Genomic DNA, 14,010 nt, shown 5'->3' with positions numbered 1-14,010 from the left:
AAAGCTTTATTAGGTTAATATTATTATAATTAGCAGCCTTAATTATAGCTTAAACCTAGTTATATATAACCTAGCTAAAGAGCCTTACTTTTTAAAAGGTATATCTAAGTATCTCTAAAATCTAATATAATTTAAATATTTATTACCTCTTAGTAGGTAAAGCTTTATTAAGTTAATATTATTATAATTAATTACCTTAATTTTAGCCTAAACCTAGCTATATATAACCTAGCTAAAAGGCCTTACTTTTTAACTAGCCTTAATCTTCTTCTTATAATTTACTTTAAAGGCTACTTTATTACTAATCCCTATAAATATTATACTTAAATTATTTATTATACTTTAATAATATATAATTTAATTTAACTTTCTTTTTATTATATTAGCTTAGCCCTTGTTTATATTAATAATATATTAATATTTAGCTAATTTATTAAATTTATTATATATTATATCTTATAACCTATTTAATCCTCTTTATACTACTAATACTAATAGCTTTTAACTTTAAGTAGTTAAACTTATATAAAACTTAATATATTTTCTTCTTAAACTTTATAATTATCCCTTTTTTATCTTAGATTATATATTATTAAGGCTTAGTCTTCTTTAATACCTTCTTAGCCTATTATTAAATACCCTTAAACTACTTATTATATAAGGTATTATAAAGGGCCTTAATAAATTCCCTTTCCCTTTAGCTTAGATTTATTTTTTTAAGTAACTTTCCTTTTAGCTTATAAAATAGTTTTATCTTATAATTAAGAAATCCTTTATTAATTAGCTAATAATAAGATTATATAAGTAGGAGGATTTTATAATTAAAGATTATTAATTTAATATAATTAATATTATCTTTTTTTTTTTATTTTATTTTAATTTTTATTATTATATTATAAACCTTATTATAATTATCTTTCTTAATAGCTTATTTAATTTTATAAATTATATTATAGTCTTTTATTAAATAAGGCTTATTAAGATTAGGTGCCTATAGGCTTTTTTTAATAAGTATTATAATAGTAAAGCTATAATACTATTAGTAGTTATAATTATAAGTTAGATTAAATTACTTATTAGGCAGTAGATAATTTAAATATAATATCTATAGGGGTTAATAATAAAGTAGTCTTTAAAGTAAATTATAGGAAGAGGATTAAGGCTAGCTATAAAGTAAGGCCTTTTAGCTAGGTTATATATAGCTAGGTTTAGGCTATAATTAAGGCAATTAATTATAATAATATTAACTTTATAAAGCTTTACCTACTAAGAGGTAATAAATATTTAAATTATATTAGACTTTAGAGATACTTAGATATACCTTTTAAGGCTAACTTATAAACTTAAAAAAATATATACTTATTATTTATATTATATATACTTATATAATAAAAATAACTACTTATTAATTTATTAAGTTTTTAAGTATCTCTTAATAAGAATAATATAGTAGTAGGTGTTATGTGAGTTTGATATCTAGTCTGACTTACTGCTAGCTCTATAACAGGGGCTTGGCAGGAAATCCATAGTTGAAACTTATTGCGACGAGCCCGGCAAAAATTAGATAAAATCACAGCAACTAAACATCATTCCATGCTCGACTAGCGAAGCGATCCGACTTAGATACATGCCTTAAGACATTCTGGTCATATCACTAAGGCGCAACTGATTGCCACTTCAGCCCTGCGCATATGGTCTCTTGCACCGAGATGAAATAGATAACACATTCAACAAATACTATCTAAACGATGTACCAAGGCTCTAAGTGTTCCAAGAAGAACTCGATAGCAGATAGAAGACAATGTAATATCCACTGCAAAGCTGGGATAGTCGCTCACCACCAGCGAGCAGACATATCACGGATGGAGTTGCTACCACAGTGAACCTCGCCACCAAAGTTATGGTGAGTATTCCAGTCATCAAGGAACTTGATCTTCTGTCCAATCTTGGCATACTTAGTCCTGATCTCTTCAGCAATAATATCCTTCCCCTTAACAACAGGACCCCAAGGATTAGGGGCAATACAAGTGTTATAGCCTGTAAGAACCAGGTTGTTAACCACACCAGGGAAAAAAGCACCGACTTGGAGTCTCTTATTGTCAGCGCCCGGGAATTCACTAGCCTTGAACAAGGATGGGATGCGGATGATGTCCTCGTCGGTGAGCCCAATTTCCTTGATAAGGATCTTGATGTTGGCGTCGATTCGCTCCGCGCATTGTTCGTTGAGTTTCATGAGCTTCTTATCGGCAAGAAATTGGGTGATGGTGGGCGAGTTGACGGGGATGGGTCCACACATAAAGCCTCCACAGTCACCACCATGGTTCGAGTTGGTATCGTTTTTGCGTGAAATGGCTGGGAGAGATCCATGGCCTGTCTTGCGTGTATCCTCGAGAAGCTTGATACCGGCTCGGGGATCGTCAATCACGGCAACCCAGCCTCGTTCATTCTTCGCAGGCAGAAATTGAAGAAACTCATCAACATGACCGATGGCAAGCCATGCGGTGTCCAGAAGAAGAGGATTCTGTGACTCTTGGGCCTCAAGGTAAGGCAGAATATGATGCTTCTGCTTGCCATGGTTTCCAAGGATAACGCGTCCAGCAGGCCAAGTCTTTCCTTTGAAGGAATAAGGTGGAATGGCCTCAATGTTACCGCCAGAGTTGATCTCATCACGCTTTCCGCCAAGGTGCTGCACTGCACCAACGCCCGCTTTGCGATAATACTCGAAAAGCTGTCGACCTGCCACACGTTCGTCCTGGGGACATCGGATCATGATTCGAATCGAGACTGTTCCCTTGGGACCAGGCATACTTGCGTAACCAGGCTCTACAAAGTCTTGAGCCCAGATATCATCACTTGCATTAAAGAGGTACAGTTCTTTGTTAAGACCGGCCGCTTTGACTGTTGAGCTGAGGGTTTCCGTGAAGTTAACCAGGTATGGTCCGTCAGTCTTGTTTCCTTGAACAGCGAGGACTTGTTCGACCTTTTGGAGGTGGTGATGCGTCAGGACAGGGGCAACGCGTAGCATGACCTTGTCGGAAGATTTGATGTTTCCGTCATGCAAGTTGAATTCAACTGTGACTCGTCCGTCCCAAACCTTTGGGCGTCTAGTATCACGAGCATCGATACCGAGCTCGAGTCCAGCTTGCAGTTCTTTTTGAGAAAAGGTATGCTTCTCATCAACATAGATCCAGCTTTTGCCCTCTTTGCGGAAGATACGCACAAATTTCCGCTGGGTAACATCAGGGACCGTGACAGTACCCTTGATATTCTTGGAAGCAGATGGAATCGGAACAGTCTTGAGAGGAGTCAGGTAGTGAGGTGCTCTTTGGATATTATCGGAAGCGTCGTTACAGTCATCGAGTTTCTCGTTGCTCAAAGCTGGGCCGCTAAGAGCCTTCTTGGAGCATCGTCGATCTGTGTCGCCAATGTTAGGGAGGAAAATGGCGCCGGAAGCTTCAGTCCATTTGGTCTTGCCAATGACGTCTGAAGTGCCCTCGAGGTCAATCTTTCCGTCACGATTGGTATCAGCGCGTATGTCGGCTTTGAGTTGAGGATTCTCGTAAAAGGCCGAAGCTAATGAAAGCCCTAAGATGTGAGATATGGGTTAGATCAGTATGAATGAAGATGCTGTAGGGGTTCCTACCACAAAAGGCCAACAAGTGATGATATCGCATGTCGTGAAGTTGATTGCAGTAAAGTGAAGTGCTTGATGTTGATGATGGTATTATCAGAGAACCAGGAAATGAACAGCTATTTATATTCTTAAGATTATCATTAACAGGACGAAGATGATAGGTGAGGCCTAATTTGGTATCTGTATCCGACGTCGCGAAAACCCTGGATCTTTAATTCTATTGGTCGTCCCGTAAAGACAGGGGGCTTGCATTGCCATAGCACAGGTCCTTTAATGATGTTTCTGCTAAGTTATTCCTTCCTTGTTTAACCTGGTGTTGTAATCGGACGAATTGGTAATACTTTGTCATCAAGGCTCAGTGCAGGTGCACATAAGTACCTAACCTCTCTTTAATGACATAATAGCCGCACCGCATCGTGATTTCAATATTACATATCTTCCCCAAACACCACTCGAGCTTTTCCAGCTTTTTATACCTATTTCCTTTAAATGCAGATGGATTAATTATACTAATAACTAGGTTATTTATTTTATCCAAAATGGCGTTATGGATAACTAGAATTACCTAATTTAACTAATATTAAGGATCTTAGAATAAGACAGTCTTACCTCTTTATAAGTATATATATATTTTCCTCTTATAAATACTATATTATACTCTTATAGTCTAAGACTATGGCTAGCCTAGTTTATATATTATAAGGGCTTAATCTTCTTTAATACCTTCTTAGCCTATTATTAGCTAGCCTTAGGCTACTTATTATATAAGCTGCTATAAAGTGCCTTAATAAGCTTTCTTTCTTTCTAGCTTAAATTTACCTTTATATGTAATTTCCCTTTTAATTTATTAAGTTTTTTTATCTTAAGATTAAAAAAGCCTTTATTAATTAACTTATAATAAGGCTATGTAAGTAAGAGGACTTTATAATTAAAGACTATTAGCTTAATATAATTAATATTATCCTTATAATCCTTGGTATTTTTAATTTTTATAGTTTTTATATAAAATATATTACTTTTGTTTTTTTTTATTTTATATAAAAGCTTTTTTAATTATTTTTATTATATTATAGGTTTTTATTAAATAAGGCTTATTAATATTAGGTGCTTATAGGCTTTTTTTAATAGGTATTATTATAATATAATTATAATACTATTAATAGTTATAATTAAAAGGTATTTAAATTAAATTACTTATTATATAATAAATAATTTAAGTATATTATAAGGGTTAGTAAAAAAGTAGCCTTTAAAGTAGGTTATAAAAAGAAAATTCAGGCTACCTAAAAAGTAAGGCTTTTTAGCCAGGTTATATATAGTTAGGTTTAGGCTATAATTAAGGTAGTTAATTATAATAATATTAACTTTATAAAGCTTTACCTACTAAGAGGTAATAAATATTTAAATTATATTAAACTTTAAAAAAGCTTAAATATATTATCTAAGGCTAACTTATAAACTTAAAAAAAAATAAAATAAAAAAAAAAAAAGACTTAAATAACCTTTTATATAAAATATAAAAAATTATTTTTATTTATAAATATATAATATAAGCTTTATTTATAAATTTTAAGTTAAAAAATATTAGTATTTTATAATCTTAATAAATTTACTTATAACTCTTATTTATATTAATAGTATATTAATATCTAGCTAATTTATTAAATTTATTATATAATATATCTTATAACTTATTTAACCCTCTTTATACTACTGATGCTGATAATCTTTAACTTAGTCTTATAGATGCTCCTTAGATAGTCGGGCATTCATAGGCTAGGTTAAACACTCTTGGGTCTGGCTACTCACTGGGGGCTTAAGACAATGGCGTTGGTGCTAATTGAACATTCAGAGGCTTTTCCAATTTCGAGAGGAGTCCATCTCAACGCGCTCGTTCTCGTAGCAATCCACGGCGATAAAGATATATGCCAACGGTTGTTGGCCACCTGCGGGTACCAGAACCTGGGGCTTTCATCTTAACATGTCAGGCAAGGGAGTCCTTCATCACTCGGCTATGAACGACCGTGATGCTATTATGAGTACTTGCTTGCATCGCAGTGGCCGGACACTCAACATAGACCAGATAGACCACTCGGGCCGCAGCGAATTGCACTATGTTTCAAGACTAGGCAACCTCAATAGCTACCGAATGCTCATTGAAGGAGGTGCCAGCCTCATACTGAAGGAACGTCTAGGTAGGACATCTCTTCAGGATGCTGCAGATTCAGGCTTCAAGGATTACCTATGCTACTACTGCAAAGCGGCCGAGTCGATCCAAATCAGCGAGGCATAGAAGGACGCAACCTGGTTCATTGGGCAGCTACATTAGACTATATCGATGGCATGGAATTAATCTCGGAGATACTTGGCGTCAACATAGACCAACGAGGCCGTTATAGTAAGACAGCCATTTACATCGCATTCATCTGACAGAGCAAGTATATTGGTCTCTTTTACGCAAGTTGCCTAACATCAACATCTACACCTGGGATCTGATGTATAACACGCCAGAAAGCGGATATGAGATCGAGGATTATCAAGTCGATACTGGCTACGAAGATGACTTGCTAGACAGGAATGCCCGGCGCCAAAGCCGTTGAACGAGGAACATAAGGAACTAGAAAAGCAGTATCCACCCGATCAAGGGGTCCTTGGTATACCTCCTCCTAGCAAGAAAAAGAGCAATAACAAGAATACCCCGAATAAAGGCACTAAGAAAGCTTTAGAGAAGAAAACCTCAAATCCTAATAAGAAGCACAAAAAGGACAAGTACGAAAGGGTTACACAGGAGTTCTATAATAAAATACACCATATGCCGCTTCAGGTTCTTGCCGAGGATTTGCATTTATAGGGACTTTTACTTCATCTGCCTCTGTAAACCAGAAATTGCATATGCAGTATAGGAAGCGAGAGGGAGGAGTTCTGCTACATTTCCTGTCTTATTCCTAAGCTTCGGAACTATGGCACCAAATAGTGCCGAAAGGAGAGTAATAAAAACGTGACGTTCCCTCATTTAGCAGACAAGGTCTTCCGCCTTCCTTTATCCGACTGCATGTCGGGTAAACCCCTGTTCGAACGGGTGTGTGATGCTCAGAATACCTGGCATATTGACTAAGTCCGTCGTAAATTTTGTTTCCGTCGCATCGGAATGGTGATAACCGTATTTCATTATAGGTACATGAACCATTTGCGACACGTGAATCCCATATTTATTAGCTGCCAAAATCTAGATCAGCGCCACACTCTAAACCTTTATTCTTTACTCGCCGAAGTTAGTGCATTGTACCTTAGTTGCTACGATGGAGCCGTCGCCTACACATCCCAAACCAGAAACCCTGTTCTCCCTCGAGAAGTCTCCAGACACGCAAGACATTGAGGAGGGCACAGTGCACCAGTAGGATACTAAGATAAATCTAATATGGATGGAAAGAGAGAGTACTAAACACGAGTTACAGATATGGTCAACCAGCGCCATCTGTCGACCAAGCGTTGGAGTCCAAGCTTCGATGGAAGATGGATCTTCGTATACTTCCCACGGTTACAATTATCTACTGTACGCCCCGAGAATCCAAAGCCGTAGACAAGGCGTAGCTGACACACTCACGATTCAGTGCTTTGCTTTATTGATCGCGCAAACATTGGTGAGTATATCAAGACACCTACTCTCGAGCATATCTCTCATAACTCTGCAGGCAATGCCAAGATCGCAGGTCTAGAGGCCGACCTGAAGATGCAGGGTTACGACTTTAACGTTTCTCTCTCCATCTTTTACATCTCCTACATCTTGTTTGAGATCCCTCTGAATCTCCTGTGCAAGCGGATAGGGCCGGGCTGGTTTATACCTGCATGCTGTGTCGGCTTTGGTATCTGCACCACCTGCACGGCCTTCGTCCATGACTTCTCGACTCTGTGCGGGCTCCGGTTCTTACTTGGCGTCTTCGAAGCGGCCATGCTACCGGCGAACGTGTACTATCTCTCGCGTTGGTATCGACGCAGTGAACTGACCTTTCGGCTTTCGTTCGTCATCATCTCGGCGTCCTTGGCGGGTGCATTTGGGGGTCTGCTTGCCTCTGCCATTTTGCGTCTTCAAAGCTTCGGCTCCTTGCATTCTTGGAGGATGATCTTTGCGATTGAAGGTTGGACAGCCCGCGTCTACCCATATCTTGATGATTAAGCAATGCTAATCCAAGCGATTGAAGGTACTGTGACCTGTGCAGTGGGAGTGATCTCTTTTTTCACGCTTACCGATAGGGTCGAAACTGCCACCTGGTTATCATCGGAGCAAAAGAAATTAGCAAATGCAAGAATCATGTCAGAGAGAGTCGGAACAACCGAGATTATCGACAAGTTTGGTACGAAGAGAATGCTCCGAGGCATCCTGAACCCAGTGGTGCTGCCAACAGCCGTGATATCCTTCTTCAACTTCATCACTGTACATGGCCTGTCCTTCTTTCTCCCTACCATTGTTCGCACAATCTTTCCTCAGCACTCTGTCCAGAACCAGCAGCTCCTCACAGTTCCACCAAACGTCCTGGGCACGATTATGTGCATGCTATTCTGCTATACAAGCTGGAAGCTGGACAAGCGCGGCATCTTCCTTATCATATGTGCACCGTTCTCAATGGTAGGGTACAGCATGTTTCTGGCAACATCCAACCCACATGTGCGCTATGCGGCAACGTTTTTGCCCGTATGCGGCATCTTCGCGTTGGGAGCATTCCCCAATGCCCACGTCTCAGCAAACGTCATTTCAGATACTTCTCGGTCTTCTGCGGTCGCCTTCAACGTGATGCTTGGTAACATTGGAGGTTTGGTATCAACTTGGGCATTTCTCCCTTTCGATGGACCCGAATATCGCATTGGTAACGGTTTGAATCTGGCAGCACAATCTGCTATCTTTCTGATTGGTGTCTGTATGTATTTCGCGATTGAGAGGAGTAACAAGAGAAGGTCTGGAGTGAATGTGGAGAGAGAATTGGCTGGGAAGACTTTGTCAGAAATCCAAGACCTTGAATGGCGACACCCGGACTTCAGATGGCACAATTAGGATAAGTAAGCTGAACAGACTATCTATATGATTAATTCTCTTAATAAGTCGTGCCGAAACCCTCTGGATATTATCATCTATCTAACGTCCTTATCTCCACCACTTAAGGAAACTAGCCATAAGAGTCTAAAGTCTAAATAGCTTTTAACTTTTTTTTAAAGTTAAAATGCCTATCTAGTAATGCATAAAGTAAAGCCAAAGGTATTAAAGTAAGATAATAAAATAAGGTATTTATTTTTAATATAATATAATATAAGGTATTATATACTATACTAAAAAATATAATAACCTTAATATTAAGTCTTAGCAGATTATATAGCTACTGCCTTAAACCTTAAGATCTAATTAAATAAGTGGCCTTAATTTATAAGTATAAAGAAGATATTTTCTTTATTTTTAGAAGGCTAAATACCCTCTTTATTATTATCTTATTAAGGTAATTACTACTAAGGCTTTAATACTAAAAGGCTATATTAAAATAAGCCAGGAACCTTAACTTTTATTATAAGATATATTACTATATAATTATTATTAATAATAATTAACCTAGCTATAGCTATTTAATCTTAGTAATTAATAATTATATAATTAGTCCCCTAATAGATATTAATAGGCTTAAGTTTAAGTATATTCTTATTTTATATTTTTTTTTATAATATTATAAAATTATAAGAAAATACCTATTATATATTAATAAATTACTATTAATATAATAAGTTAATTTAATAATCTTTAATTATTAAATATAGCTTCTTAATATTAAGGAAGATATATCCCTTATTAAATATATTATAAGCTAGATAGAGGTATTAAAAGACCTAGCTAATTACTTAGAATAAGGTTAAGGTATATTAAGGTAATAGTAGGCCTTTATTAATAGTATTATATTAGGTAGTAATAATAGCCTATATTAGGTATAGTTTATAGACTTAAAATATATAATTAAGTTAGTTAAATTAATAGTATAAATATTCTATTATAAGAATTAAGGGCTATTATAAGGTAAAGGAGAGGAAGTAAGAGGGAAAAAAGGAGGAAAAAGGTAAATTAAGAAAAGAAGGTTTTAGTATTTAGGGAAAAACTATAAATATTAATAGACTAAGGCTAGCTTAGTAGGTTAGTAATAGATTAGATTAGGTTATAAGATAATATAGTAGGAGAAATATAAGTTAAGGATAAATATAGTTAAATAATACTTGGGGCTTTTAACTTTATAGTTCTTATAATAATTTACTATACTCTTGTTTTCGTTTATTTGTTAGACTGTCTTATGAAAATGCATCTGATGCCAAGCAATGATAATCTTAGAACCAACGTCCAATTAGCCTTATACCCCACGGATCAATTCTAGTCAGGAGCTCAGTGCACATCTAACCTAAAGAATAATCTTGCCATAATCGCATCTCGGGTTTTCTAATTAAGGTGATGCAAAATAACTTATTCAGTGCACGCAGATAGAAAATAAGCCGGGTGGAATATGATAGCCGAAAGAAGCGGGGTATAGCACTGACTGGTTGAATTGCATCTCCAATCATGTCCGAGCGGAACGACCTGAGCTACGGAAAGTCTTTTCATATCATATATGCGACGGAACTGCGATCCGTAGAACCTTGTCTGGTCCACTGAAGGCCGGGCTCCAGTGGCCACGCCGCCACTGTACTTGGCGCGGAACAACTGTATCAGGTTTGACGGCGAAAACAAGGGAGTCAAACTGAGGAAGGAGATAGCAGGCCCTGTAATGATGTTGCCTCTCTGTTCGAGAATGGGAAGGCCGAATATCCGATTTGATTGAACCGTACATCCGTATAGCACGAGGTGACACAGACTCCGCCTTCATAAAGCAAACCCTGAAGCACAATAATAGCAAACCTCTTACGTTCTACGCCAAGTACAGTAGCAAATCCTAACAAACTCATTGCATAATTTCACTAGTCTTGATCATGATGGAAAATAATTTCTCCGCGCCTCCAGTTCTCCCAGCTACTCGCCTGCGCAACCCTACAGCCAGCCTTACAATCCTGGAGCCGCTTAGCAGGCGGGGTTTCGGACCAGGACTAATCATCCTCGTGCCCGAGACTGGCAAAGCCACCAGTGATGCATTGCGGATCGATGGATGTGTGCCGTCTCCGTTGATGAAATGGGCAGAAGAGGGCTACACTATCGCTGAAATTACAGAGGCAGGACTTGCCAACCCTGATGTAGCTGTCAGTCAGGCGCTCAAGGAGCTCGAGGCTGCGATGTCCACTGAGCCTAAGAACGTCGTTGGTATCATAGGTAAGTCTTGATTTATCAAACATTAACAGAAGAACAGGACTGGCGAGCTAATAGGCCTCCTTGTAGCATACTCGACAGTGCTTTGGAACCAAATAGCTCCCCATGTCGACTCATTCTCACAGATCTCAGGTGCTGTCATTTTTGGCGATCTTGGGGATGGCGAGACTTCTGTAATCGCGTCCTCAAAAGTCCCACAGCTGCATCATCTTGCTGGGAGTGCCTCCAAACGCTTGCAACGTACAAGGGCGGTGACGGCTTACAACTACCCGGAAGCAACATCGTACTTGTTCGCCACTCCTTTCAGCAAAGACTACAGCTACAACATGGAGTCTATTTCTCACAGCCGAAGTCTTAGCTTCTTGAAACCTCTTATGGACGGTCCTTACTTTGATCTAGAAGTTATTTGGGACGAACATACCTATTGGGAGTTCGAAAACCGCTCCGTGGAGCATACCATGAGCACCATGGTACAAGAGCCATATGTTAATCATGTGCCTACGGTAATCGCCTTTCTCCCTTTCACCTTGGTCTAAAGACCAATGTCAACTGACTCATAATACCCAGATGACAGGTGGGATCGGCCGGGAGAAGCTAACTGCCTTCTACCGCGACCACTTCATTTTCCAGAATCCTCCAGATACAGAAACCTGCCTCATTAGCAGATCTGTTGGTATCGATAGAGTCATCGACGAGTTTATTTTCATCTGCACTCATCATTCTCAGATTGACTGGCTGTATGTCTCACAAACTAATCCACTCATTCGCGAATATGCCAACTGACGCTTCTTCTACTAGTGCACCAGGGATCCCTCCCACGGGGCGAAAGCTTGAAATACCGTTCACCGCTGTTGTTAACATCCGTGGAGACCGGCTTTATCACGAACATATTTGTTGGGACCAGGGAACAGTGCTAGCGCAGTTGGGTTTAATGCCTTCCTACCTACCATACCCTCATCTAGTGCCCAATGCGCAGGGTCAAGAGAAATTGGAATACCGCGTCCCTATCGCTGGTGTGGAGACTGCTAATAAATTACGGGATAAAGATGCTGTCGAGTCGAATGAGATGTTCGCGTTTGGTCTTCGCAAAGTCTGATCAGGGATGGGATGATATATTTGACGGAGTCTTTCTTTATTATAGCATATAGGCCAATATTTCAACTGCAAGTCTCTTGACTCATGGTTGTAGACGCGTGACAGTCTCCAGATCTGATTACTGAGACAAGAAGATGATAGTAGGGGCATGAGTCGGCAGCACTCACCATTCATTCGTCCCAGTGCCGGTCACAAGCTGGTGTGAGTTTGTCGATCCGGACTTTACCGGAGAATACGGAATGACGGACGGTGCAACGGCTCTCAAACAGACATCCGAAGAGTATGTGGAGCAAGCCAAAGGGCCCAGCCAACATAAAGCCTCAAGTCCACCTAGTTAGCACGCGTATTCCGCTCGCTTGAATACTCTGTGTTTTTCTCAAATCATTCTGACCACAATCTCAATCAACCAAGATATCCTTAAACAAATCTATCATCAGCTTTCGATTATGGCAGACATCAAGCTTCAGAATGTCCGGCCAATGTTCGAGCTGCACAGCCGCAATTATATTGTGACCGGCGGCCTCGGAGGTATCGGCTACGCAGCTGTGCGGTCTCTTTGCGAGATGGGCGCCAACGTAGCCGTGTTAGACATTCAAGACAAATCAAGGGACGCATTTTCCAGCGTGGAAAACGAGTTTGGTACCAATGTTTTCTACTTCCAGGCCGATGTCACCAAACTTGACAGCCTGAATGCTGGTGTCGATAAGGCCATTGAGGCCCTCGGGTCGCTTGATGGATGTCTACCTTGCGCGGGGATCAACTGCAACAAACCATTTGTTGACCAGTCATGGGATGAGTTCACGCGCATTCAGGAAATTAATGTAGAAGCCATACCCTCCTCCCTTAGGTTCTGTCAACTGTCTAACGTTCCTTTACAGGTGCGAGGAACATTTTTCACTGTCCAGCGCGTGGTCAAGCAGCTGATCAAGCAAGGAACCTCTGGTAGTATTGTCATGATGGCGTCTCAGTGCGCTCACATCGCTATTCCAGGCTGCCGCATGTCCTCCTACAACGCGTCCAAGGGCGGCGTTCTTATGCTCACAAAAGCACTCGGGGTAGAGCTGGCCAAGCACAACATTCGTGTTAACTCCATCTCACCTGGGTACGTAGATTCTCAGATGTTCAGGGATGTATTGGCCACTCAGAGTGAGCGGGATGCGAAACAGCCATACCAGGCCCCGCCATTGAGGCGCCTCAGCGACCCAAATGACCTTACACCTGCTATTATTTATCTTTTTAGCGATGCGTCTAGACACATTACGGCTACAGATATCAAGATAATGGGTGGATTGGACGCTGGGCAGATTGACGGACACATTACCTACGAATAAGAAGACCGGACTGAGTAGGCTATTCCACAAGCCATTCATGATAATTAGTTAAGCACAATTGTGCCCAATGTTTATCCTCCTATTGCCGGATTCTCATGAAGCAGTAAATGCGTCCTCCTGGGGTCCACAATATGGATCTGCCATGTATAGAATGAAGCTTCTCGATGCGTGAGTATTCCGCTTGTCCTGCTTCGGAGAGAGCCCAACCCACGGCCGAGCATCCCCAGGTATTCTCTTCACTCCTACGGACCCCCGACCGGGTTCCGGATCCACCTTTTCGGACCGTTCCGTAATCACGGCAGACCTAGTTGGAAAGGTGGGGCCACTTCCGAAATCTCCTAATCTCTCTCCGATAAGGTCGTCGCAGTACTAGTGCAAGGCTAGTCATTCCATTTTATGCTTCGGAGTTATGGCGTCGAGAACAACCGCTTGGGGAATGGCACATATTGGTTTGGAGCAGGGGGTCCCAAACGGTGTAACATGGGATCAGGAAAGCTTATCATGGCGTAAAAGAACAGCAGGCCATTCCATGTCGTAGAAGACGCCCATTCTATCCAGGCCGTTTGCATTCGTACTTTCTCTGCCCATTCAATCTATCTTATCCATCTCATCTATCTCACTATCTCCAAATC

The 14,010-nt window shown here is 39.9% G+C and overlaps 6 protein-coding genes across 6 annotated transcripts; 5 read left to right on the top strand and 1 right to left on the bottom strand.

Moving 5' to 3' along the window:
* Positions 1–1,834: 1,834 nt before the first annotated feature.
* Positions 1,835–3,674, bottom strand: FOIG_15952 (uncharacterized protein; the record flags this gene model as incomplete). The annotated part of the gene is made up of 2 exons (XM_031217363.1): positions 1,835–3,585; positions 3,644–3,674. The coding sequence occupies 2 exons, from the start codon at positions 3,672–3,674 to the stop codon at positions 1,835–1,837; spliced, it is 1,782 nt and encodes a 593-aa protein (XP_031052939.1).
* Positions 3,675–5,615: 1,941 nt separating this feature from the next.
* FOIG_15951 (uncharacterized protein) lies at positions 5,616–5,927 on the top strand (the record flags this gene model as incomplete). The annotated part of the gene is made up of 1 exon (XM_031217362.1): positions 5,616–5,927. One exon carries the CDS (start codon positions 5,616–5,618, stop codon positions 5,925–5,927), a length of 312 nt encoding a protein of 103 aa, XP_031052938.1.
* A 1,006-nt stretch (positions 5,928–6,933) lies between these two features.
* FOIG_15950 (uncharacterized protein) lies at positions 6,934–7,808 on the top strand (the record flags this gene model as incomplete). The annotated part of the gene is made up of 3 exons (XM_031217361.1): positions 6,934–7,028; positions 7,090–7,187; positions 7,246–7,808. The coding sequence occupies 3 exons, from the start codon at positions 6,934–6,936 to the stop codon at positions 7,806–7,808; spliced, it is 756 nt and encodes a 251-aa protein (XP_031052937.1).
* A 135-nt stretch (positions 7,809–7,943) lies between these two features.
* FOIG_15949 (uncharacterized protein) lies at positions 7,944–8,681 on the top strand (the record flags this gene model as incomplete). The annotated part of the gene is made up of 1 exon (XM_031217360.1): positions 7,944–8,681. The coding sequence occupies one exon, from the start codon at positions 7,944–7,946 to the stop codon at positions 8,679–8,681; it is 738 nt and encodes a 245-aa protein (XP_031052936.1).
* Positions 8,682–10,502: 1,821 nt separating this feature from the next.
* On the top strand, positions 10,503–12,048 carry FOIG_15948 (carboxymethylenebutenolidase; the record flags this gene model as incomplete). The annotated part of the gene is made up of 4 exons (XM_031217359.1): positions 10,503–10,955; positions 11,022–11,455; positions 11,520–11,689; positions 11,751–12,048. The coding sequence occupies exons 1-4, from the start codon at positions 10,622–10,624 to the stop codon at positions 12,046–12,048; spliced, it is 1,236 nt and encodes a 411-aa protein (XP_031052935.1). The 5' UTR covers positions 10,503–10,621.
* Positions 12,049–12,396: 348 nt separating this feature from the next.
* On the top strand, positions 12,397–13,448 carry FOIG_15947 (uncharacterized protein). The gene is made up of 2 exons (XM_031217358.1): positions 12,397–12,868; positions 12,926–13,448. Exons 1-2 carry the CDS (start codon positions 12,494–12,496, stop codon positions 13,376–13,378), a joined length of 828 nt encoding a protein of 275 aa, XP_031052934.1. The 5' UTR covers positions 12,397–12,493; the 3' UTR covers positions 13,379–13,448.
* The last annotated feature ends 562 nt before the right edge of the window (positions 13,449–14,010 follow it).

Source organism: Fusarium odoratissimum (assembly GCF_000260195.1).
Source record: "Fusarium odoratissimum NRRL 54006 unplaced genomic scaffold supercont1.62, whole genome shotgun sequence".
NCBI lineage: Eukaryota > Fungi > Ascomycota > Sordariomycetes > Hypocreales > Nectriaceae > Fusarium > Fusarium odoratissimum.
The sequence above is the reverse complement of the archived record's forward strand: the minus strand, read 5'-3'. Positions and strand labels throughout refer to the sequence as shown.

What these genes read in the sequence shown, in the direction of transcription:
- FOIG_15947 (XM_031217358.1), top strand. Translation starts at nt 12,494, where the DNA reads ATGGCAGACATCAAGCTTCAGAATGTCCGGCCAATGTTCGAGCTGCAC. An exon ending in CGCGCATTCAGGAAATTAAT is followed by an intron (nt 12,869 to 12,925) that starts GTAGAAGCCATA and finishes GTTCCTTTACAG; the next exon opens with GTGCGAGGAACATTTTTCAC.